This window comes from Hyposmocoma kahamanoa, unplaced genomic scaffold, assembly GCF_003589595.1.
Source record: "Hyposmocoma kahamanoa isolate Upper Pololo Valley unplaced genomic scaffold, ASM358959v1 102, whole genome shotgun sequence".
NCBI classification, from domain to species: Eukaryota; Metazoa; Arthropoda; class Insecta; order Lepidoptera; family Cosmopterigidae; genus Hyposmocoma; species Hyposmocoma kahamanoa.
In genome coordinates, this window is record NW_020653337.1 from 2,978,561 (window position 1) to 3,006,300 (window position 27,740).

Here is a 27,740-nt window from a genome sequence, read left to right on the forward strand (position 1 = left end):
CTTTAAAATTAATTGCAATAAACTAAAAGACTTCGCAATCCGATCCACAAGCACCACAGTTTTTCTATTTCATAGTTATATAGTCATAGTAATTCTATTTTATTTAAGGTTACAGTTTTATTATGCCTAATTACGTTTTATTAATATATTGTAACAAAATTGTTTACTCATGATTGGTCATGCTGTATGTACATGTTTAGGTTTACGTTCTAGATTAGAACTAGCAATAATGTTTAAGCTTTTGTTAAGGAGTGAATGGAAACTATTTTGTACATCTAATAATTAAATAAAAAACAAAAATAAATAAATAATCTCAGTACAGAGTATACCAAAAAACCGACCTCAAAAGTTCTCTCTATTTACCAAGTTTTATTGAAATCGGTTACCGGAAACTCCGCGAAACCGGATTCATCCCCCAGTTTGCCACTCTTAGAAGTGGAATATTTTCTTTAAATTCAAATGGAACCACTGAGGTAACCTCTTTCAAAAAAAAAGAATCATCAAAATCGATTCACAAAGTTATCGCGTAACGTACATACAAAAAAAAAACAGTCTAATGAAGAACTTTTTTTTAAGTCAATTAAACGATGAATTTTTACAAAACACCGTAATATTGTAGAAAAAAATGTGGGTTACACCACTTTTGCGCTGATAGCTTCAAATTTATTACAAACTACATGATGCAAATTATATTCATTAATAGTTATACGACTGTGATCGTTTATTGCATAAACATCGCAACAAAAACAGCTAGATAGCATTTCCTTCGATCTGCTGGGCATGACGAACCAACCTTGAGGTCCCATGCGATAACAACATGTTGAAGCCAGGAACGGTGGAAGTTATGAGTTATGCGTGGCCATGCAGATAATAATGTTAGTGGTGCAGCGAAATGAAATCGCGTCTTAGATGTAAATTTGTTTATTACTATTTGTTCCATACAGATGCTCACCAAATACAGTCTTACGTATAATATCTTAGAATTGATCACAGTATAAAATAAAGGAAAATAACGTAGTTATGTTATGTGGACCGAGCATGGACACCAATGAACTCGAACAAGACAGGGCGTCAGAGAAAGTAAAAGAGTGAAAACAATTACATTTAGTAGTCATAAGGTGCCTAAAGATTTGCTCCATATTGTCAATCAATATCATGTGTTTTGATACAGAAATTTTGCCGCATATTTTCTTGTAAAACTGCAAGTACATGCAGATATATGTATACAGTACAGTACAGTGTATAGTACAATGCATGTATTGCAGCTTTACAAGTAAAGATGCAGCAAAATTTCTGTCTCAAAACATAACATCGATCGACATTAACGATCGACAATGTCGAGCAAATCTGTAGTCACCTATAGAGTTAACTTTTATTTTAAACCATAGGATATGATCTAAGAGATACCATTCAGTATCTTTGTAACAATAAGCACAATAGCACATAAGTCATTGACCAGCAAATTAATACAATTTTTAGTCATTGTTTTTATTTAATATTTTTTGTTTATTTATAAGAATTTACTATTCTTTATTTTTGTTTATGTGTGCTGTTCACCCCTATCTAAACTTCAAATTAAGAGATTCGCTGTGGACCTTTTGGAGGGAAAAGTGTCGTTTTTATTTTGACTTTCAATTATTTTGTGAAATCTAGTTTAAAGTGGAACAGGATAGTGCTATTGTGCCTTAAGCGAAGATTAAAACGCGAAATTATACGAATCTCGAACTAAAATACCCGTATCGGCCCGTTCTAAGGAATCCCGAGTCAATCCAAGCACGGCGCCTCAAATTGCCTATCCTCTTTGTGGCGGCCATGTTTACAGAAACATAATTAAACTTCATGTTTAGGCTGATGGCTTTGCCAAAGCCTTAATAAATTAAAAAAAAAATCAAATTAGGAGTATTTAGAATATAATTGAATATTTCATGTGACTCGGGTACCATCATAATGATCATAGTTATAAGTTTGAATTGTGTTTATAAATAAAATGTAAATAATTTTAGCTACCGGTTTACGTTCCCCATTCGAAATCCGTTCACGTTTTCTTTCATAAAATCGTATCATGACGTGTCATTTGCACATGGCGGTCTCATCTGTCAAAATAAGCAATTCAAATAAAGTTACTCCGTGACAAAATTTTTTTAGATTTGTTACATTTCTAATAAATTTCGTTTATGTTTTATTATATTTCCAATTTCATACTTATTTGTTGCCTTGTTAGGCTATATAGCCAATTGTCAATAAATAAATGCAATTAATTAACTATTGAACGTTTTTTGAATGTTGAAACTCGACTAGAGTTTCCAATCTTTCAAGTATTGTTGACAAATTATTGGTATAACGTTCATACGTTAAGGCAATTTTTAAATGGAATCGTAATCATTTTAATAATTTTATTGACTTAGTGGAAATCGCAAAATAACTTTTGAATAGTGCCAAATTTTCATAAATCTAAATCAATATTTATGAATCAAAATTTTTATAAATCTGTTTCGTCACTCTTCTTTCATTCATTCTCTCTACATGTCCGAACCATCTAAGCATCCCTTTCTCTATCTTTGTCACTATCTCTTCTTCCACGCCGCAACGCTTTCTTATCACACTGTTCCGTGATTTATCCATCCGAGTCACTCCAGCCATACTCCTCAAAGCTCTCTATTTATTATTATTATTATAAATAAATGTAAATATATCATTGTGTCAATTCGACTTATGATGAACATACGCCAAAAATGCTTTTATCAATCACATGAAAGTGATATAAATAATAAGAAAGTAGGACATGAAACATATTGTGAATATGTGAAATATGCCTGACAGCATTGTGCATGGATACAGTTGGTCTCAAACAGGACAGAGCCTGTCCTGTTGCGATAGTATTACGATTTCATTGAATAAATTTCGACAATGGTATATTACGGTACGATTGTTTTATTATTAATAACAATTTATGTATCTATTTATGTATTTAATCTAAAATCAAAATAAAAAAGAAAGACTTAGAATAATGTTAAAATAATGTACCTAGTATGAATTAAAATAATTTAGACAAATATTTATTACCTATACAAACTGAAATACTTATATCGAATAATAATAATTACTAAGGTGCTTTTAACTCTCCTATTAAAGTATAAAAAAAAGCCAACGACTTCATTCTTAGAACCTTTAAAGAGTGACACGCAGAGAGCGCCCGTCCGCTCGGTGTATTGTCGTTTATTTGGTCTGTGGTTGTGGTCCATATAAATACACGGAATTAGACCCGCCATGTTCCGACCCGAACCGCGCCCGACCCGCACCCGACCGGCACCCGCCCTCTATGTGTTTCACGCTCTAACTCTCTCCTGAAAAGTTGTCATTTTGCAGATGAGGCATTTTTAACACCTAAGGATACATAAATCACTAAGTATTTGAGATACTTAAATCATTAAGTAACTCTGCCGTCAATTATGTCATCATTATCACCGTCAAACCATTGCATGTCCCACTGTTGGGCACGGGACTCCTCTAAGGAGATCTGTGGTTGTAGACGGACGTTTTCAACGAGTGAACCTTCTTCATAAAAGTTACTTTACGATGTTTTCCTTCGCCTTTAACGTGAGGTATTGCTATATACTTACTCATTAGCTTACATGCATCCCCTGCTTGACATAGGCATCCCCCTGAGCACGTCAACTCTCTCGGTCCTATGCCGCCCGCACCCAGTCAGTGCCGGCCACCATGCAGCAATTAGATATATAGTTAATAGTATTAACAGTGGCGTAGCGTGGGGTGCAGAGGGGGCCATAGCCTTGGGCGGCACGGCAACGGGGGCGGGCGGCGAGCGCGGACGAACCCCATCTGTCACAAGTTATAAAAAAAAACTAAAATTATTATTTTTTACTTAAACAATAAATTACACTGTTTGAGCAAACGATATCCTGAACTACACAAAGGCGGCGAAGCCAGGCGAAAACAAAACCACAATCTAGTTGAACCTGCTCAAAAATTTAAGGTGTATTAAATATTCATTTACCACCTACTAAACATTTAGAAATATAGGTACCTGCGTGGGTTAAAAAATAAAGTAATAAGTGCATGCTGCCACTGGGATTCGAACCGTCGTGCTGTCAATTGTGAAGCAATCGCTTTCCCACTAGGCTGCAAGCGCTCGCTTGTGCTTTACGTACTCAAAAGTATTTCAATAGCCTTGTGAAAACTATTGTCCATTATATTAGTCAAATATCCATAGATCCTCTTCGTGGTTGATTGGTTCTGTAACAGTTGCTACTATACTATCAGAGCGGTTTCCCACGGTTCTCAAGGACGACTTTTTTATGACACTAAGTGACGCGAGATGAGTGTCAGGACCGTAGCAAGTGGAAGACTGTTGTCTCTGCCTACGGCGATGGGAAAAAGGCGTGAAGTATATGTATGTATGTACTAAGCGACACGCCTACCCATAACAGTTGCAAAGCCACGCAAAGCCTTAAATGGCAAAGACCTGAAGTGCACTGCACTGCGCCCGGCACTCTGAGACGTAAAATTTACAAGTCCCAGGTGACTGTAGTTTTCCCGGCACCCTTACCCTTCAAAACCGGAACTCAATAATGATCATATTACTGATTGGCGGCAGTACTTGTTGGATGTAATGAAACTTTATAAATACATCTGTCATTTTTTGAGTTATCATAAAAAAACCATAACCCAGTTTTAGAATATTGAAATTGTTTAACGATATTTCAGGTATGCATCGTTAGGGTAAGTTCCTCTAAGTCGAACACATTAACTAATTTTAACTGTTTTTATAAGACACTTTATTGCTCTATTTTTTGCTATTTAAGGCAGTTATCACACTGCACTGAAGTAGCTCAGTTTGTATGGAAAACACGCGCCGTCGAACACACTGACAAGGCTTTTCCGCGCGTTTACCGCGCAGATTTTTAAGCTTGTCGCGAACAGAGAACAAAAAAGTAAGGGAATGGACACTCTCCGCCCCTCCCTAAATTTAGATACCCCACCGCGCCCCGCACATTGACGGTCACATTGATTGAACGGCAACAAGGCTCTCGGCGAGCCGTTTTCGCATCAAGACGGCTTTGATATTTGAACATAGTTGTCATTTATTCATCACGACACTTGTACGTTACTATTTATATCAATATAATGAGACACCATAACTTCGTGAGTTAGTAGACAAAGTTTCTCGAATTTTCAATTTGTATTACCGATAAATGTACGTAGTGAATATAAGATAAACTTGGACACGCAATTTCAAATACCTTTTAAAACCAGTCCAAAATAATTTTTTTTAAGTGGTGTTAATAAATTTTTAAAATAAATCTTCAATGTTATTCTAGTTAGTGATGTAATGAAAAATATAATAAATATTATATCGATGTAAATACTTAATTAACATGTGTAGTTATTAGAATTATTTTAATATAATTAAAGATAACAGGTTCGCTTAAGAATTTTCGCTATGTTGCCGCTCTGAGCACGTAACGGAAATTGCACGAGACAGTGATGGGTAACCCTGTCACTTCACGCAGGCATTTGCGCATGTGCAGATAGCGCCTTGCTATGTGTAGTAGTAATAGGTAAATAACTTTCGACCATTGTATGGAGTGTCCGGGGTGTGGTCGCGAATGACTTTGACGATTTGACCTCTAAGCAGTAGTAATAATTTCATACGCCATCTATCGACCACTCGCTTGTACTTACACAAAGTCCAATAAAGATAAGTTGTAAATTAGAATACAGAAGAGTCATAAGTGTTTTTTTGCAATCTATACCTACGTTGTTGTTCCCTCAGAGACATTCGAGAATAAACCATCGTAAAAATAAACATTACATAATATTTTAGGGTCAAAATCGTAATATCATAAATAGTGACAGTATTAGGTAAATCTTGCAATGATTCAATCGTTAGTTGATAGGACCAATTAATAACTAATACTACTATTTTCAACTATAAAAGTGAAGTAGAAAAGAATAGTAAAATTGAAACAAATACTTTTATTCGCTATATTTTAAATGCATTTACCAAACTTCAATATTTACTAATTAATTATGCGTCATTGAAAGTATCACTTTTATGTATTATTTATTCAATTTGTTTTATGCAATACGTAAATAAACACTTATAGTAATAATAAAAAAATAAAAGTGATTACGACGTTGGTCGTAATATGGTCGATGGTCGTATATTTCTTTGAAAGGCAAACATTGGCTGAGCGACATCGGACTGCTTAGGTCCGAACTTTGGAAATAGCAATACGATATAGAACTTCCAATGTGTTAAATAAAGTGAATATTTCTTCTCACGGGAATATGCTGTGTGTGTGGTCGTGTTTTAAGAAATTTGTAGATTTTACGTAAAGCACGCATGATGAGAACCCATCAAGTTCTATTCCCGGTAGAACCAATTTGGGAAACTTTTCTAAAATGGTTTTGGCCTAGGTGTTCTGGAAAGTGTCGCCGAGTGAATTCCGTAGCTCTTAGTCCTGGGTTTGATTTCCGATGGAACCAGTTTCGGAATTTAAATTTTCTAAAATGGTTATGGCCTAGGTGTTCTGGGTAGTGACGCGGAGTGTGTTCCGTAACTCTTGATCCCGAGTTCGATTCCCGGTAGAACCAGTTTCGGAAACGAATTTTCCTAAAATGGTTTTTTGCTACTAGGTGTTCTGGGTAATACCCCGTAGTGTATTCCGTAGCTCTTGCTCCCGTGTTCATTTCCCGGTAGAATCAATTTGGGAAATGTACTTTTGTCTGTTCTGTTTCCAACCACCTGGTCTCAAACTAGGGAACTCCCTGTACTCCTTATGACTGCCAGAGAAACTGAATCCAAGCATAGGCATTACCAGACACCCAGACCAGACCCAAGTTCAAGAAAGTTCATTTAAAAAATCTGTTGTGCCGGGAATCAAACCCGAGACCAAGGGCAACGGAATTCACTCCGCGGCACTACCCAGAACACCTAGGCCTTCTCTTCCAGAGCACCTAAACCTTCTCATCCAGTACCGTATTATTTGCATGTATATTGTACAAATTCCATACTTCACCTTAGATTTATTTTTTAATTCGGCATATCTATATTGTCTAGTCTTTGTTAGTTATTAAAAAATATGCAATGTAAATATAAAGACATAACTAATTTATAAAACCTAAAAACATTGTTTTTACATTGTTTGACTTCAAATCGACCAGTTTAACTTGAGCTTTGATTGAGATGTATGGAAAGACGACATGGCTCCAGAATCCACACAAATTTGATTCAAAGTGTATTCCATAGCATTTAACTTTATTTGAAAAGAGCAATCCCTAGAGTTTCTTGCTCGTTCTTCTCAGGGAGGTCAGCGTAGTGAACGAGCAGTAGCTTAAATGTGACGATTTCAAGTGTAAATTTATTTTACCTATGGAATAAATAATCTTTGACTTTGACTTTGACTTTGCTGTAATGAATGAAAATTGCAAAATTACATATTTAATTACCGATGAAATGTGGTTCCGTTTGTTTTGTAATTAGATGTTTTGCTGTTTTTCCCACAGCACTGAATGGAACAGCGATATTATCTTTATTATAATAAATACAGAATATTTTTGAAATATACGGGTCATACACACAGGTCAGTTGTTGGCGCTGTACTATTTCAGTTTTCTTATTTGTGATATCAGCGCAAGCGAGAGTTGATATTTACAAGAGATAAAAGATTTTTTTGCCTGATGATTTGGCAAAGATGGGTGGCCCTTATTTCGTCTCTATTTTTGGTTTTATACTCGATGAAACCAATAAAAAGTACAAGAGTTCCAAAAACTATCCTTAGAAATGTTTTTTTTAAACAAAGGTGACTGATTTTTGAAGCCTAAATATCAGTAAACGTAACAAATAATTCTTCATTGAGATTCAGGTTACTGCTCTGAGCTATTGTTCCGTCCCATTGCAACGAACTCTGAAAAAAACTTATAAATAAAGGTACCTATTCAATTCCTACAGGTTCAATTCAATTAGACCCTGGAGAATCCGGATCTGGTTCAGCGAACTCGGCAGGCTCGGGGTACGAGAGCGACATCCGACATTCCAGCTCAGACAACAGCTGGGAACAGAAACCTCACAAATATGGCATTTTAACTAGAAAGGTAATTGTGGCATAAATCTCTGGTAGTAAGTAGTAATCTCTTCCACAGTTGTCACCTTGTTTGTAATTACGTCGTTACTTAACTACCTTAGAGTGCGTACAAATCTGGCGAATGCACTAATTTGTTACACGAAGGGATGTACTTTACTCGATCGTATAAAATCCTGAAAACTAACTTAATAAAAGTCTAAAATTAGTTATTTAAGAACAAAATATTATCTACCTTTGCACATAATTTTTATATGGAGATATTACTCTTTAATTACTACAAATTATATTAATTATATTATACTTATTAAATCCACATTTGTTCGCGGCGCATTCTCCAGATTTGTACGCACATTATAGGATGGAAAAAAAAAGAAAACGCAGTCAAAAACATAATCTATCTTCGTTTTAAAAGTAAGGTTACAATAAATCACTTTGACCACTAATGTACAATAAAAACCTTAAAGTGTGGAAATATTTTTTTTATAATATCAAGTGACGGGACGGTCAAGTAGTGCGCCTGATGAAGCTACACGCCTGTCCATAACAGTTGCAGTGCCACTCAAAGCTTCAAACCGCAAAGATCTGAGGGGCACTCCCGCTGCGCCCGTTACCCTGAGACATAAGTTTACAAGTCCCATGTGCCCGTAACAATCTTAGAGGAGAGAAAAAAACATAATAATACAGTACTGCCCTCGGAACGAAAAAAGGCACAACTGCTGTGTAAAGTACGCATAGTGGGTTCATGACATATCTTGGCTGTCTTCGAATCTCCGAATGCACCCGAATATAAATTTCCATCTTCTTTATTGCGTCAGTAAACAAAAAAGATTACAACTAAGCCAAAAACCAATAGCTTTTACTTTTCAGAAGAAATTCAATCATTTACGTCAAGTCAATCTCGTACATTATGACAAATCAAACTTAAATTATAATAATGTAAAAAAGTAGTTTTCATTGAAAACCATTCCATTTTGAGACCCGACAACATGGATCGAGAAATTAGAGTTATTGAAGGCATAACACTAAAGAGAAGATCCCAATGGACCAAACCTCATAGAATATTGCCTAAAAATAATCAACCCGAAATGACCCGAAACAGTCTAACAACTCACAAGTGTATCGCCTTAAAAGAAGATGATTAAAGCAGTGAAATATCTCGAAATTAAATAAAACATTTATGTACTTACCTTATAAAACACGATGGATACACAAGACGAAAATTTGAATAAAGATTCTTCTGAAGAAATATGCAAACAGTTTGCACAAAAGCTGAATAAATTCAGTGAAGGCGCACAGTTAGCTTCTGGATCTCAGGAGTATTTACAGATATTAGAAAACCTTACAGAATATCCAAAAGGTAAATGTCGATTCAAGCAATCGCGAAGCAATTGGAAATCAGTGGAACCAAGAAATACTGAAAAGGAAATGGACACTCAAACAGTCGGGTGTCGCACATACAAATACGTACAAAATTTTGGAAGAACAATAGTAGCTTTCCCCGTGTTTATCGAACTGTTTTCCGAGGAACAAGACGGCGACGGTTCTTGTACGGATCACAACCAGGACAACAAAGAAGAAGAAAACAATAACGACAATGAAGCCGTTTTGTTAAACTCTTCGCACTCCATATTTGTAAATGTAAAAAATCTAAAGTCTAAACCAGAGCCAAAATGTCCACCGCCAACACATCCACCGCCAGAATGTCTATGTTCACTGCCACCATGTCCACCGCCACTGTGTCCACCGCCACTATGTCCACCACCGCCACCGAGTCGACCACTGCCTTGCGATGTATACAATATAAAATTTGAATGTGGTACAAAAGACGTCGCATTCAAATTAAAATGCAAAGAACAATCACCGGACCGTGAACACCCAAATTCTTCCATATACGAATGCAAGTTGCTAGATGAGGGGCAGTGTCTAGACATGGTGATAGCTATGGCAGCTGCCGATCTAAAATGTAAACATATAGAACCTGTTCACAATGTTCATTCTGTGATAATCGAAGAGGACCCCGAAGAGGCCCAAAATCAAACAGTTGCTAGAGAAATAGAGAATGAAAAGGTAGACATAAACCATGCAAACAATGACGATGAGTTGGAGGAATAATGCCGAACATAATATATGAATTATGATGTCGCTAGCATCCATCGAACTTTGGTTTAACAGCAAATCTAGCCAGCTGTGTGACGCAGCGTGCAGTGGAACCTCTTGGAAAACTACACAATGATAGATTACAACCGCTGGCGTACCAGCGTCTTAGAAATTCTTCAAAATCATAGGGTGACGTGTCATGCTCCATTTTACAATTTCGCAACTGTAGTTTTTGTAATTAGTAAAGCTCTGGAATAAAGTAATATTTTGCAGATATCGGGCAAAAGCGTCCAATTCTTCCTCTGCCCGACATGCGGTTACGAAACACAGCTCCCTCTTGGAGGCATATCAGCTCTGCCTCTCAACTATATCCTGCTTAGGAAGATGGTGACTGCCGGTCAAGAAGACAGAACCAGCATACTGTGTGATCTTTGCAATTGTGATAATAAGGTGAGTCGAATTATCGGGTTCACTCGGCACTTGTCGATATGTGTCAGAACATATTTGGCTTGATCCTTTATCTATCTCGTATTAAATGCATATCACTTGACTTGTCACTCAGATCTTGAAACACCTCTGAAGCGTCTTATAGAAAAGAAGCGTATATTAAATAAACTCTTCTTTTCGTTATATTTGTTGATAGTATCTCAATTTAAAAAAGACACGGCATTTGTTTGATTAGGATATAATATTGATTTTGACCCGTAGCTTCATTTATTAATAAGCGGATATATGTATGATGCTCTCAAATGACGCTTAATTAGCTGGTAGTTGTTGATGTGCACAGAGAAAGATTTTAATATCCATACCACAATTATTATTTATTAAACGAGCTTAGTGGATTATTGAAAACTCAAGCTCAAAATCAAGACTGTGATACTTGAATAGGAAGTATTAATAATGCCATTCTAACCAATCACCTATTCTGCCAATTGGCATTCTTTGTGAGATAAGAGGGCAAACCATTCTGTTATTATTGTATTTTTTGCTTTCTTGCTTGCTTATGTTATTATAATGCGTTCTTGTAAACAAATACAATAAGTGTACATGTAGCATTATGAAAAACATAAAAGCAATGCTGCGCACCTTCACTGGTGATATTTTAAGCATACCCTCACAATGCCGCACGTGGTCGCAACTCACGCGCATCGGTCGGGAATACGAGCGGTTTTACAAATACCTCATCGGTTTTGTTACGTTTCATTTGTTCAGCAGCCTTTGTAAATGTCACATTACGAGTTACAAAGTATTCGTGTGAGTTATTTTGAAATATTTTTTGTACTTTAAAAGAAATCGTTGTCGAGAACAGTAACTACTTACCTACTTCACAACAGAATCTGTTTAGTCATATCAGTTTGGTTGTGTAACACAGTTTATTAAAACTTGTGCAATTATTTTGATAGATAAGTTAGTAATATGTATACTGTGTACCACCGCAACATTTTGTTTATTTGGGAACAGTTGAAGCCTTAGTTAGTACCTAATAAAGCCACATACGTCAAAAGGGCTTTTACCAGGTGAAAGACGTAAAAATAATATGAACGACATAAAATCCTAAAAAAAAAGGTAACGACCAATTCCTTCGTAGAATCTTTTTTTAATATTAATTTATTTATTTAATTCAGGCCACATGACCCACATAATACATACCTTAATTACTAACATACAATATAATATTACAATAAACCACTGTTTATTTATTTACACGTATGGACTGCGACGTGTAACGCAACTTGGGTGTCCGGTAAACGGCCTCGGATACGTTGATAAATAACATCTTTCGGCTAAAACTCCTTCATGAAGGTCCACAAATGTTGAGTTGGTACACTCACCACAAATGGATTAAAATTCACATTTTGGCGGGACCCCAACCGCTCGAGAATAAATACTCCACAATTTCACCTGACTTTGTGGAGTAATGCAGCCGTGACACGTATAACAACGTCGTCTGTACCGCTGGACGCAATAGATGATTAGCGTCGGGATGGTGCCACTAAGAACTTTCTTTCCTCGAACCTCAAATGTTAATATTTCAATATCTATAATCGTTTAAAAGTTATCGTATAGCAGATCTGGTATTATTATACCAAAGCGCACCCTTAATTACCATCACCCAATCGCGTAAATGTAGCAAATATGTGTCAAGTAGTTTCTCATTCATACCGGTGTTATGCAAACTTGGATTGTAGCCAAACAATATATTGCAAGATTATAGGTCAGGATATCTAATAGCCGAACTGTCGTGACTTGACCTTATTATGTTATTAAAGATATCGAAAGATGTAGCAGCGATATTAAATGGTTATTTTTACTTTAAAGTAACCGAAAAGTTTTCCGATACGATTCATTATGCTTGTCGAGCGGCAGACACTGGCTTTATTTCAAAGTTTATTTTTGTTACAAACGACATTTAAGCTATTTGAAAAATGTATATCGTATATTATACATGTTCTATTTAGTTCAATTGATGTATAAAAAAGTCATTGGTAGATGGAAAGTACCTATTGAATGCAGCGGTTTTCTTGTAAAATTTCGAGGTAAGTTGTTTTTTTTTTGTGTTGTGATAATTTTCGGAATCGTGTTTTCACACCGAATAGTAATCAGTGTAGATATGTCCTCAATTTTAGTATATATTTTTTTCAAAGTGATTGATTCCACACTTTCACTGCGGAATCAACCAAAGCCATTTGAGGTTGTATCGACAATAAGATTGTCTGTAACGGCACGGTCCACTTTTTATACAAAAGTTTTTCGATCACGAGGTTTAGTTACGGATGACCTAATAGTGGACTATAGAGTTCACGTGCTTGTCTAATGCGGGTTACCACATGTAGATTTCCACGCGTTTTTGAAACGTAGTGATACTTTTTCGATTTGTAAGTTTCAAGAGGTTATCATAATTATATTAACTGATTTAACCAAAGTTCTACAGTAAAAAAAAACAAAAATTCACAGGCAGAAAGTCGCTGTAGCCAATGCTTGGTCAGTATCTGTACCTCCTGTGGGGAAGCTCATGGCAGGCAGAAAGCAACGGCTAGGCACTCGCTGCACCCACTTGATCCAGGCCCTGTCCGATATTGCAGTCAGCACCCGAAGGCCGAACTAAGTGTTTACTGCGCTTCTTGCCAGCAGGTGAGGAAATAATAACCTTAAATAACCCTCAAGTCGTAGAATTTCCAAACACATGGCAAGATTTGTTTCTCAATTGGCATTGGACGCACCAGCATCCTTAAAGTCGATTTTATTGTAAATTAAGCAAGTTATTAATATTATGAATAGAAAATTGTACAATACAAAGAAAAGTTCATTCAATCTGGCTAGACTCAAACCAACGCCTATTGCCACACCAGGGCTACCGTTCTTGCCAACAGATCGAGTCTCGACCTGCCACTCTTATCGAGAGACTCGATCTGTAGACAGAGTCGCAGATCAAGATTCGATCTGTAACTCAGCTGGTAAAAATGGTGGCCTCGGTGTGGCAACAGACGCTGGTTCGACTCCAATCGAATCGGAGGAATTTTTCGTGTCGTTCGATCTTTGCATCAATAATAATAACAAACTAGTGAAGTATTTTCACAAAGAATGTAGTCAAAAACGTCATAATTATAATTATTAAAAAATTCCTTCGATCCGGCCGGATTTGAACTGACATCTTCTAGCCACCGTGGCAGACGCTATGCAAACTAAGCCACGGAGCGAACCAGCGGACCTTACGAATTTTTCTATGTGCTTGTTGCAGATCATTGTTTTTTGTTTTTAACGGCTTTTTATGCCGTAGCGCCATCTGTGAGAAAATTATTTCTTCACTAAGAGAGGTACCTTTACAGCTACCATCGTAGACTAGAGATGTCGCTTTAATCATTGTAATTTTCAAGTTTTTCTTGAATTTCACGATATTTTAATACCATTTTATTAAATTATTTTTTGGGAAATTGCTCCAATAATTTGTTCTTTATTAATAGTAAAGATCGTCCATTTAGAAAAAATTCCTTCGACCCGGCCGGATTCGAACCAACGACGCGACGTCTTCTAACAAAGTCAAAGCTTTTAACAAAAGTTTTTAACTAATTTTTATTGTAATTATATTAACAAAAAATAATTGAATATCATGGGAGTAAAACATCGTAACATTCAATAAAAACTTGAAAATTATGATATTCAACAATACAAATACTAACAATTTACGATTCAGAAAAGTCAGTTCCCTGGCTATAATCTGAAATAAATTCAGCGTCAGGATTAATTTAAGATGCAACGTTACGTACTACCATTACCAGGTCATATGCCGCGACTGCTGTCTGATCTCCCACTCGGGGCACGCGCTGGCCAACGCGTCACGCGCAGCGGCCGAACGCGCAAGACTGCTGCGCGACGCGTGCGACCGCGCAAAGCACGTGCCTGAGAATGTTGGACACGCTAATCGGATACTCAACGTGCAAGCCATGGAAGTTGATGTACGTGGTTCAACAAACCAGAACCAGAATATGTTGAGTTCAAATTCCCGTAAATCCAAATTGTATACATACCAATAGGTGTAACAGGAAACAGAAAGTATCTATCTAAGTCCTGTTATAGGTACAAAAGCATGCCCGTCTAGCGGCCTCAAACACAACATTCATATATCTTTTTATAGCTTTTTTGGACCATCATTTCACAAAACATTTTTGGTGTACATGTTGTGAAAATGACCTGTCTATTATGTGCTACAATATCTTGTTTTATACATAAATAAAATAAACTTAAGATATTTTTGCATCCGTACTGTCTTCTTCAGACCCAAGCTTCACAAGTAGAAGCAGAAGTAAAAGCATGGGCTGAACAATACCGCAAAGCAGTAGAAGCTCACGGGCGAGCTCTTTGTACTGCTGCAGCCAGAGCGAGAGCTCGGTACCAGCAAAAAGTTGAAGAACAGAACAGGGAACTGGATGAAAGAGCTCACCAGGCTATGGATGCTGTCAAATTTGCTGAAGAGGTAGGTGATATTTACGAAAGGGAGATCTCATGGAGATTTGTTTTATGAATCCTTCTTTGTAAGATATAAGGGAAAGATCTGTTAAATCCCTATAATGCAAGTATGCAAAGAACCATAATTATTTTCCAAATCTTCCAGCTATTATCAGAAGCAAAAGAAGACGAGCTTCTCTCTCTCAGCGGTTTAGTCCTCAGACGTCTCGAACGGTTATCGGAATTACAGTCATTGGCTGAACCTCCTCGTTGTGAGCTACGATTTGCACCAACTGCACCTGTTAATGATTCTACGTTGTTTGGAAGGCTGCTAACTAGATCACCGGATACTGAACGATGTGTGCTTAGCGTAGAAGGTAATTCATATGAAAGTTTGCTTAAATTCAAAACACAAATACCATGAGGTCAGCCAAAGATCACAAATTTAGGGTCGTATTCTAGAACTCTACTCAATGCTCAAGTCAGGATTGCACTGGAAACACAAGACAGGGACGACCCAAATGGCAGGGACTTGAGTACGATTTCGAGTGCTTTAAACCATACTCAAATCCTGACTTGAGCATTGAGTAGAGTTCTAGAATACGACCCTTAGAGTTCCAGATTCACTGTGAAATTGTAAAAGCTATTTCTCAAAGTCAAGTTTGCGAATTACATAGAAAAGAAGCTAAAGTCCTGTAGGTGCTCGGAAATCATTCTTGCGACCTATTTGACGTGATTTAATCATTTTAGGTCTTCAAGATCTCAAGGTAGATTGTCCACATGAAGCTATAATGGAACTTCGAGACAGCAGCGGCGAAAGAATTTGGTGTGGCGGTGAACAGGTATGTTTAAAGAAACTTCACTTTGAAGAGGAACAGTTGACTAGAGCAACTGAGATATTTAAATTACGATATTGACCTTGCTCGCAAGAACGATAATCAAGCAAATTTGTGTTAAAATGAAAACACTAAACGTTGAGATATATGCATTCCGCTTCCTGATTTCAGGTGGCAGGGTATTTCAGAAGACGCGATTCAAGCGCAAGACCAGCAATGGCGAAGGTGACAGACCGAGCTGACGGAACCTACTCGATTGTATTCACTGCTCCTAGTCCTGGTGCTTACTTGCTGGCTGTCACTTTGAACAATAAGCCGATAAAGGTAAGACACAGCCAAATATGAGAAGAACTGTTCGGCCTCCAGACAAACAAGATAAGGCTTGTGAATCGGGCTTGGTTCCAAACATCGAGTATTTAACCAGAAATAGAGACGAAATAAGGGCCATCCATCCCTGGTCACTCATCAGGCAAAAGGGCCTCATATCACTTCTAAATATCAACTCTCGTTTGCGCTGAAATCACAAATTAGAAAGCTGAAACAGTACACCGCCAACAGCTGACTTGTGTGTACGTCTTCGTATATTCCAAAAATATTCTGTATTTATTTGTAATAAAGATAATATCTCTAACAATGGGGCTGTTCCATTCGGTGCTGTGGGAAAAACAGCAAAACATTACAAAACAAACGGAATCACATTTCATCAGTAATTAAATATGTGTCATAGCAAAGCTCAAGTTATGCTGGTCGATTTGAAGTGAAACAATTGACAACACCCGTGAATTGTTTCGAATTCGGGCTGGCCAATCGGTGCGCAGTTGTCACCGTAATGATTTGGCAGAATAGTTTTCAAACAAATGAAATGCCATTTCGTCTCTATTTCTGGTTATGTACTCGATGGTTCCAAAAATAATTGTGTAAAAACTCCTTTGAAAAATTCGGTCTTTGAAACCAAAGAAATTTACGTTCATGCCATATCCAGCCTGCTCTCCTCACGGATAAAACTGTTATACTTTTATTGTATTCATCTTTTGGTATTTTTTGCCGGGTGACACTGATCTCGAAGAAAAATCTTCTTTCGCAGGGCAGTCCATTCCCGTGTGCAGCACGAGTATCAAAGTCCCACACTGGGCAGTTCCACTGTTGTGCATTTTGCTCTTCTGGTGGAAGGCGAGACGCCACTTGTGGATGTGGTGCATCCATGGGAGGAGGATACAAAGGTAAACTTTGTTCTCGTGTCGAAGATAGGGACAACCTAGTAATTATTTGCTTTGGAAAGCAAACCAAATTAAATACAAAGCTGCGAAGTTTTATGCGGCATTGAGCTTGTCGATTAAGCGTGAAACACACAGACAGCGGGTGCGGGTCGGGCGCGTGTCGGATCGGGTGCACGGCGGGTCTAATTCCGTGTATTAATATGGACGACAATACTCCAAGCGCGGGCGCGGGACGGGCGCACGCGGAATTACACCCGCCGTGCTTCCGACCCGACATGCGCCCGACCCGCACCCGCTCTGTGTATTTCAAGCTTTATTGTCGTTTATGAAGTATAAAGCAATCGTGACACAAATAAGGCTTTTATGGAATCTAAATCGCGTGTATTTGTTTTTTCAAACAAACTAATGCTGGCCGGCATTGACTTACAATTATATGGACGTCGGGTCCGCGCTAAAAAGTGTCCGCACTTTTAAGGCGCTAAAATCGTATACAGAGCGCTACACTCCGCTTTAGTCTTCATTTGTTCTACTGACAGCGCGATACTGCGATGACATTACAATTTAAATTTCGAATAGGTTGACTTGGGACATTTTTTTCGTGGTTTTTTGTATTAGACCCGTCGTCCATTTATTTGTAAGTCAATGCTGGCCGGATTTAAATTGGATTAATAATACCCATTAATGTCCAAAATCGAGGCAAAAACTATCTATTTACTACTAAATGTTTGATGTACTTAAATCGAGTTTCGTTCAAATTTTATGATGTTACAAAATGTTTATTGCTTTCTGATTTGGACGATTCGACTTGCCTTTCTATTGAATTGGTTCGCTTGAAAATCGCATTGAAATAAATCGATTAAAAAAATCGTTAGTCCTTGAATCGATTTTCGTAAAAATCTAATTTAAATATGCTTCCTTGTTAGTGAGGATTGTAAAGTAGGTATTGTGAGGAGTTGCCTCTTTTTCATCTTAAAAAGATTTTTTTACACCGAAATTTGTAATAAGTATGGAATTATACCAAATTCCGTATTCGCCGTTTCTGCCCATGATTCGGGCAGAAATGGATTAAAACCCATATCTTTGGGAAAAGCTTGGACGGGTTGATTGAGTTTTAATCCACTGCACATATCTGTGTGGTTCCCCTGCACGCTACCTATACAACAGCTGTGCTCGAGTTTACACTTACGTTTGTGCGTAGGCTGCGGCCACGGACACGCGGGCTGGCCGGGCGCGCGCCACTGGTCGTGCTGCGGCTCCACGCAGCGCCACGGCGCATGCGCACGGGCGCCGCGAGTCCGCAGCCAGCTTTACCAGTTCTCGCTTTGACTGCTCTACACTGTACTTGATCTTCTCTATTAAAGGAATAGTTACGGAATTTGTGCTTTCAATTATTCCAATACATTTGACCTGAACACCGCGAAACTGTCACTTAAGGTTCAAGTTGTAATAATTTAAAATAATTTCTCCATAAAGCAAAATACCTCATTTATTCAATATTTTTTATAACATTAAGCGACGGGACGAACAAATCATGCACCTAGTGTTGAACGACACGTCTATCCGTGACAGTTGTAGTGCCGCTCAGATCTTTGAATCGCACGGATCTGTGGGACACTGCCACAGGCGTAATTTCATCAAGTTTCCCTCGTGGCGCAAAGTCGTGGGACATTCTGTATAGTCTGCCAATAGGGAAGGTAAAGATCATGAACCTACACACTCGCTACGTTCAGGACAAACTTCTTTCGCCTTCTGCATGCTGATTTTGGTTTATATCGGAATGAAACCGATCGGGTAGTCTCGAAATCAGATGGAATTTCTGATTGAACTAGGGGATGAATCCGGGTTTGTGCACTTTCTGGTAACCGATTTCAATAAAACTATGTAATATATGTAATTCCATGTACTTTTGAAGTCGGTTTTTTTAGTATTCTGTACCGAGATAATAAACTATTATCATTTACGTGTCTTGTTCACTAAAATAATGTATTTATAGATATACCCAATCGCGACATGTACGTCCATATTTACCTCTACCCTCTTCACTTTACTAATTTTATTTTGCTATTAGTGAACATTTCGATCCCTCCTACGTAAAGTATCGTATGTCGACAGGGGAGCGTTGTAAAGTTCTGAATTCACTGAAGTGAGCACGTGACTTTAGAATTTCTGTTTATTCGGTAAAGATCACAGATTTCGACATACGATATTTTACGTAGGAGGGGTCGATTTTTGTTAGTGACTGCATTATGTCTTAATAATAAGGTAATATCGTATCGTAATCATGACAGAAAAAATAAAACGATGACTAATATTACATTGAAGTTTTATTGTAAATTAAGTTATTGCTTATTCATACTTCGATTCACGTGACAACACTGTAAAATCCTAGGGACCTCCATTATTGCTCGATTGATCCCGACGATTAAAATTTTTTTTTAACTAAAATTGAACTAATTCAGTCCATTTTAAAACATTTGTTCATTATTTTATTATTGGTTTTTGGAAGTTTTTAAAATTATTGGAGACGAAATTAACAGTGTTGTTAACTCGAAAATGACAATAGGTGGCGTTATTGCCAATTTTGAAACATACAAGAGTTTTGGACTCTACAAATAACACCAATGGTTCATAGACATTTGTCTAGCTTAGCAATTAGATAGCGTAATATTACGTAATAACAATGATTATGTAAGGCTCAACTCATACTGGCGCAGAGTCGCGTCGCGTCCTGTTTTTCAACTCCACCGCCAGGCGACACACCTCGCTGTTCGATTCCATATTTGCAAAACACAAATTTGTGCCTTAATAATGGGAAAATATAGATGAATATGCTATAGGCGAAAAACATGACGCGTCGCAACGCTTCGAGTCTGCGCCAGTGTGAGTTGAGCCTAACGGATTGCCAACAAAGGTTCTCAAATAGAAACAAAATGATGAAGAAAAACATGCCTATTTTAGAGAGAAAATAACGCTGGCTTGATTCAATTGAATAACTACGCCATCTGTTGACGTTTCGAAGTTAAGACGTGGTAATGAAACCTTGTGCTGTTTTTTTATTTCAATATCAATAACAGATTCCAGGTGTTAACACGTAAAACAAGGAAAAGCATTGCTTTTTCCCAAATGCAAATAAATAAAATTATCTTTCCACACAAACGCAGAACAGCTGAAATCCAACTGTACGTTTACGCTATAAAGTGGCTTGGCAAATGATTCTCGATAATTTCAACAACTAACGCCATCTAGCATTCTCTTAGTAAAACGGGAATAGCAATTATTATAATTTCGTCTCCAGAATCATATTAAGTTATATCCTATTCTCTTCATTGTATAAAAATGTGAAATTGTTGAATTATATAACTTATCACAGCTTGTATCACATCTGTAAAAAAAACATTGATATTTTTCATATTTAAAAATGTTTCAACGGTTAAGAAGATCCCTTATAATTAAAATTTATTTTAAGCTAAAATTAACAAACAATATCGTTATGCTTATTTAAATCAAATTAAAATAACTGAATTGGCGAGTTTGGCGTTCTTGACAACATTTCACTAAAGACCGTTTAGGTACCATTTAGATAAATTCTGTGGCTCTAGTGAAAAGGGATACAAGTCAAAAAAGCCTACTTTACAAGGCGACGCGAAAAACAGTTAAAGTTTAATATGATATATATGATATTAAGCGATAAGTGTTCTTCGCGTTTCCTAGTAAAGTTGGCTTTTTTGACTTGTACCTTTTTTCAGTAGAGCCATAGAATTTAGTATAACAGGCTATTCAAGTTTAGCCTCTCAAACTGAGCCAACTACAAAATTGAACCGTATATTCACGTGCTTAGAGTGATAGCATACAAATTCTTACACTGAAAAGCGCTATACGGCGCTACACAAATAACTACCCTATTTGCGTGTACATACGGTTCAATTGTGCACGAATTGATTTGGTGTCAGCAGACCATTCTAGTAAACTACACTACGTGGACATATTTTTTTATTATAAAAAATTAACTCTTCCCAACATAGAAAAAGAAGAGTAGACTACGTAGTTAAGGTTACCAGGAACAGTCTCCTAACATCCTTTATATATACTTAATCTCTTCCTCGCCAACTACAAAGAAACATATCTCTATAAATAAATACTACATGCAGTACATACGTACGGGCTCACACTCTGTCATATTTAATGGGCAATGTCGACAGTTTTCAAGCGATATAAACCTGTAAAATGCCGTAGGGAAATTGCAATATGAGATTCTAGTCGTGAACAATAAACAATTTATGTTTTTAACTTCTGCAAATTCAAACAGTGGTGTAATTTCCTAAAATAAACAAATTAATTTATATAATGGTGATAAAACATAATATTTATTGATATTATTATAGATATTAACAGAATTCAAAATATAGAATTGAATGATGGAATTTATGATCTGTGTCAACAACCTGATAGCGTCAAAATAGTACGTCTTCAATAGGGTTGGAAATGTGTTTAGGTAATTGTTTTTGCAAAAGTATTGTAATCGTGGTAGATTTAATTACCTCCCCAATGCAAGAGTGTGAGGCTTTCAGCAGGTCTCTTATAGTCCTAGTGCGGGCACGGGCGTATACGTCATGGGGTTGGGCGCGCACGCCTGTCGCACGCTCATCTCCCAGGCGTCCAGCAGTTGCCCCACCGAACAGGTTTTGGGTAACCTGCATATCATAAATTTCGTTCAATTAAATTATACGTGCTATGAAGGCAAAGAGAGAGATATTTAGGCATTTGATACGACACAATGGTTTTTAGAAGTATTATAATATAAGGGAAGATTGACGGAAAGAGGCAAGGGAAAATGTCAAATCACGACCATAGAGTGTCGCACAGAGATAGTTAGATTTACTTTGACCGACAAGAGCCTAGCTCCTAAATAAAGAAAAGATTAACCATGATGATGAGTCTTGCTCATTCATGTTTTTCAGGAAGTTCGTTATAACATTAATGCACGATTATAGTTTGATTCAGGGCTTTATATCTGTGGCTCTAGTGAAAAGGGGTACAAGTAAAAAAAGCCGACCCTTGCTTCAAATCGACCAGTTAACTTGAGCTTTGCTAATATGGACGAAAATTGCAAAATTACATATTTAATATTAAATTACCGATGAAATGTGATTCCGTTTGTTTTGTAATTAGATGTTTTGCTGTTTTTCCCACACCATATTAATCTTTATTAGAATAAATTCAGAATATTTTTTTGGAATATACGGAGACGTACACACAGGTCAGTAGCTGGCCTGCAAACGGGAGTTGATATTTACAAGAGCTGTATCGCTAATGTGTTACCAGGAATATACGGCCCTTATTTCGTCTCTATTTCTGGTTACATACGCGACTGCCCACAACTGTAAGTCGTCCAAGCACGGTGTCCGTGTGTGAGCAACGTCTAAGCAGGGGTCCGTCGTAACGTACCTGGCGCAGCGCGCGTCCATGGCCCGCTCGACGCGCGCCAGGAAGGAGTCGGGCGGGCCGTGGCGCGCGGCCGAGCGGCGCAGGCGCGCGGGCGCCAGGCGCGGGTAGTCGCGCGGCACGGCCACGTGCACGGCCGGCACGCACGGCAGCCGCGCGTCGTCCAGCTGCGCCACCAGCGCGATGGCGCCCGCGCCGCCCGCCAGCTGCATGGCCTCCAGCGACACCTGCGCACGCGCACCGAACTGCTCTTTCACCGTTCGTCGATTTCATTCAACTACGCGATTTCTCACACGCTATTTGTGTAATATAAATCCGTTGGTATATTTCGGAATACTGTAACACAGGGTATCTAATAATAATAATAATAATAATAACCCTTCATACCCATTGACTTACAAATAAATGGACGACGGGTCTAATACAAAAACCACGAAAAAAATGTTCCAAGTCAACCTATTTAAACGTAGTGACATGTAAAGGAATATGAAAAAGCTAAAACGTTGAATTTAAATTGTAATGTCATCGCAATACTGTCTAATTTTGCTTGCTTCGCTGTCAGTCGAACAAACGAAGACTAAAACGTGAATGACGCTCTGTATACGGTTTTAACGCCCTATAAGTTCAGACACTTTTTAGCGCGGACCCGACGTCCATATAATTGTAAGTCAATGTTCATACCGCCTTAAAAATGATAGATCTGCACCCTAAAACCTACATACCTCTACAAAAGTCAATTCTACTAGACACATGCTCGATAGTCCGCCGTTTCTTAAACACACCTGACTCAACAATCTCCACAAAAAAACACCACTCACTCACATCCCCTCACAATACCACAATCGAACCAGAATACTTGGGTTAGGCCCACCTTGTTCTAATAATCCGACCATCAGTCGAGTACAAGAAATAATAATAATAATAATCATTTATTTCGGAACTGGTCCATAATTTGTTAGTAAATTACAAAATGCTTAGGTCTAAGGGTTAGTTAATTGTACAATACATAAGGACAGCGACACAAAAACAAAACAACATTTATTTTCTATACGACCGCATGTAGCCGCATACAATGCGCGAGCATCGGCGAGTCCCAGCGTGCGGACAACGCGCTCAGGATGCGCTTGGGGCTATACATATATATATATATAATATAATACTTATATTATATTTCATTCTTATTATAGTTGACATTAGATTGGCAACGATGACTTATTTGTTTATTAAAACTGATTTGTTATAGTTCAACTGCTTCTCCTTCATCTACCATGTTTATATTATATAATTCGACCCCTCCGACGTAAAGTATCGTATGTCGAAATTGCCAAGTTTACAGAGGAGCCTTTTAAATATTCTGAATTCACTGAAATAAGCACAACACGTGCCTTTAGCATTTCTCAGTTTTATTCGACAAAGCTCGCTACTCACATAGAGTATTATAAAATCCTAGATATCGGTTAGATGAGGTATTAGATGATCACTCTATTTGAGTAACGAGCTTTGCCGAATAAAACTGAGAATTTTAAAGCGCTTCCCTGTAAACTTGGCAATTTCGACATACGATACTTTACGTAGGAGGGGTCGATATAACCATAACTTATACGTTTCGTCTGGTACGGGGAATAATATACAACCCATTTTTGTTGTCCCCATTTTTGCGGCGTTTGAGTAAATAAATAAATAATCCATTTTCCTGGCTATAGTGAAGTGAAAAGGTGTGTTTTGTTCGGCAGCAAAGTTGTTTTGCGTGTCGTGACTTGCTACTCTCAGGAATCTGTTTTTAAACCATTAGACTCCTTTGCTTGCTCAGGTTTTGAAACCTGAATTGAATACAAGCACTTGCATCTAACGAGACATTTGTAGCCTTACAGAACAAATAACTATTACTGCCACCTACATATCTATTTCTATGTAAGCGTGCTGGTGATATTACAGGCGCATGGGACTTGTCAACTTATGTCTCAGGGTGTCGGGCGCAGCGGCAGTGCCACTCAGATCTTTGTTACTTAAAGCACTGAGTGGGACTGCAACTGTTATGACCAGGCTTACCACCAGACTCGCGACATGTTCGTCCCGTCACTTGATATCATAAACAATAGGAAGCGCAGTAATGTGAGCATTACTGTTTGGCTTTTTTTTGGAGAACGTTAATAGACGTTAATCGTTCGTCGTCTTTCACCTAATGCCGCTAGATGGCAGCACATTGAACGAAATTTCTTAACATGCAATAATAGGTATTGAACTTTTAAAGGTATGCCAACTGAGTAAAGTTTAAATTATATTAACAAACCAGGATAAGTTACTTCTTTTTAAATAAGAAACTATGACCAATTTCATCATCATATATTTCATCATTATCAAGATTTCAAAGTGTTTAAAATTATGTAAGTATGAGTTTTGGCGCCAGATATTCTGATAGTTATCTTACTACATTAGGGCCCTTCCATTGCTCGTTTTTCTTTCGTGGTTCACATTATTCCGCTTTTAAATAATTTAATAAAACCACTTACCTTAAATCTAGAATCTAATCTAGCAATTTCTCCCTGCAACACATCAGGTATCTCCATGGTCTGTTCTTCGATCTTTTGTATTTTCAACGGAGGTGGAAGGTTCTTGATGTCAGGGCCGTTGATGGAGTCGAGAGTGGAACCGAAGGTGCGTTTGAGAGTATGGTTGGCCAGCGGCGATTGGAGGCAGTTGTTCACGACTTCAAGAAGGGGGTTGAAGATTTGCTCCTGAAATTGAACATGATGCATGTTACGGTAATTGTAATTAACGTGATAAATCTAAATAATGACCGGTAATTATTAATAAGTACCTTATGGTTTGGTAAATGTGAAATTCATCACTCTTACTGGTTGTTAATAATAATTCACAAGATGCTCTCCTCGGTAATAGTAGTAAAATTCGACGACACAAATTGCAATTGTGAAACGTAGAGAAATTCGGTTCAGCTTTTTCATATAACTTAACCTAAATCAGGGGTCCATCACTCGCTCGAGGTTACGCGATAAGTGCCTACCGCTGAGTGTACCACCGACAGTGCAGGCGCTGAGACAAGTCTTTCATTTACATTACAACCCTTGTACATTCTAGCGCATTCGGTTCCGTACGATTGCACACAGCGGGCAACGTTATTTTCACTTCTCCAAAAGCGCTTGCTTAGGTTCCTTTTTCCTCGTAGTGTGCGCCTGGTGTCATTAGTCAAATTAAGTAGGCTCTTAGCGTAGGTATATTGGATTTTGTATGAGAGTAACATATCTGTTACATAATAATTATTAAGTAATCTATGCCTAAACCTACAGGGGGCAGGGACAGTCCCAATCTTTCTACATAAGTTTTGTTTATAGTCCCTATCAACCTCTTGGTTGGGCACTATGACCTGTGCGAGCGTACCCGCATAAGGACCGTCTGGTCAGGTCCTAACCCCAGATCAGTCCGTTTGCACGGACTTCGTCTGGTTCAGCGAGTGCCAGAACCAGTTCTCACTACGACACTACACAAAGTATATTGAGAGAAAAACGCCTTGAATTGGAGAAATAGCAAAATCAACCATTAAAGTAATTGCTCCTAAATTAAAGTTAGGCGCTATTTATAAAAATGAATCTTCATGCGTGAACAGCCACCGTTCGAGGTGGATAATTTTCTTCAAAATGAAATGGGACCACTATGGAAGTGCCCTCTTTCCAACAAAAAAAGAATCATGAAAATCGGTTCACAAATACCGGAGTTATCGCGTAACATACACACAAAAAAAGAACATACAGTCGAATTGAGAACCTCCTCCTTTTTTGAAGTCGGTTAAAAATTTATTACAATTATAAATACTAAGGTTTAATTATTCATAATCACCGGTAAAAATAATTAATTTATTACTTTTGTCTCGAATTTCAGTAATTATTAATAATGATTGATGATTATTAATAATTTCCAATTAATCACACTTACCGTAACATAAATGTATATCTTTAGTAACCGCTACTTTTTCATCACGATGCACGGAAATCAAGTACTTATTCCTTTTTTAAATACTGGATTTCCGTGCATCGTAATGGAAACAAGAAATGACAGGCATACCTTATAAGCGCATTGTATTGTATTTTATTTTTATTGTATGACAATTATTTTATTTTATTGCTTTTGCTTTTGTTTTTATATATAATGGTAATTTGTATTTAATAATAAACTTGTCAATAAAGAATTATTATTATTTATAGATATTAGACGATGGATGGATGCGTATTCGACCTCCATCTCACCTGATGGAAAGTGACGATGGGGTTGGCGATGGAGCATGTACACCTAGATAATACCTCTTCCAGCCTTGTAATGACCCAAGTTATAACGTTCAGAGAACAACTCTACAACAAACCGCTCGATCATGGAGATCGTCAAATAAATGTGGAAGCGTAACGCTTCGTGCGAATCTTGGATATATCCTCAACATAGGAGTGGACTCTAGCCGATGTCTAGTCTCCCAATGACAGAAAGGGATGAAGGAGTTATTCCATGGAATTTGTTCGCACACTCTCCGTGATATATCCCGTAGAATACTGATAAGCAAGCAACTTTACAGCATAGCTGAATAAGACACAGCCTCCATATGAGAACATTTTCCACTAAACGTATGTCTGCTTTAAAAAAGCACATACATACATGTGAACATAACTTATTTATCAACGATGGCATGAAGTATCAAATTAAATGTAGTTAAATCACGAACAGTTAAAAATCTGTTCTTAAAATCACCAAAAAAGAAAATGGTAGCTAAAACCCAGCTTTGCTATTATACTCGCGTACCTTGCCAGCTGTAGGTGGCAATCCAAGGCCGACGCCTTCGCTGCGTTTGAAGTCAAGCTTCTCCAAAACCACTTCGCATTTAATGAGCGTCTCCAACGGCATACGCTTGTTCGGGTTCGACAGGATGTCCAGGAGATTCTTCATCTTCGTTAACTTTTCCACATCTGAAATGAGAACCATATGGAGTTGTCAAAATTTTGCTAATACAATTATTACGTGTCAAGACTTTTCGAGTTCAGGAGGAATTCAGGTGGGCAATCCATAGATTATATTGGACTATAGATTACACCTGGAAT

The 27,740-nt window shown here is 37.7% G+C and overlaps 2 protein-coding genes across 3 annotated transcripts in view; one reads left to right on the top strand and one right to left on the bottom strand.

The window, feature by feature from the left end:
• The window catches only part of LOC113233724 (tripartite motif-containing protein 45), a 29,612-nt gene extending 10,998 nt beyond the window's left edge, over positions 1–18,614 (top strand). The window contains exons 2-11 of one of the 2 annotated variants that reach the window (XM_026468914.1): positions 7,976–8,118; positions 10,479–10,655; positions 13,161–13,337; positions 14,483–14,659; positions 14,980–15,177; positions 15,316–15,526; positions 15,900–15,991; positions 16,157–16,309; positions 17,070–17,205; positions 18,401–18,614. In XM_026468914.1, coding sequence (XP_026324699.1) covers positions 7,976–8,118; positions 10,479–10,655; positions 13,161–13,337; positions 14,483–14,659; positions 14,980–15,177; positions 15,316–15,526; positions 15,900–15,991; positions 16,157–16,309; positions 17,070–17,205; positions 18,401–18,528 — 1,592 coding nt within the window. In that variant the 3' untranslated portion in view covers positions 18,529–18,614. The remainder of the gene's footprint in view (positions 1–7,975; positions 8,119–10,478; positions 10,656–13,160; positions 13,338–14,482; positions 14,660–14,979; positions 15,178–15,315; positions 15,527–15,899; positions 15,992–16,156; positions 16,310–17,069; positions 17,206–18,400) is intronic. The other variant, XM_026468906.1, reaches the window with a different exon arrangement.
• Positions 18,615–21,045: 2,431 nt separating this feature from the next.
• The window catches only part of LOC113232849 (mediator of RNA polymerase II transcription subunit 15), a 13,968-nt gene continuing 7,273 nt past the window's right edge, over positions 21,046–27,740 (bottom strand). Inside the window, exons 7-10 of the mRNA XM_026467703.1 lie at positions 27,445–27,608; positions 25,155–25,379; positions 22,648–22,871; positions 21,046–21,893 (exon numbers count right to left, since the gene is read on the bottom strand). Of these exons, the coding sequence (XP_026323488.1) occupies positions 21,779–21,893; positions 22,648–22,871; positions 25,155–25,379; positions 27,445–27,608 (728 nt within the window). The 3' untranslated portion in view covers positions 21,046–21,778. The remainder of the gene's footprint in view (positions 21,894–22,647; positions 22,872–25,154; positions 25,380–27,444; positions 27,609–27,740) is intronic.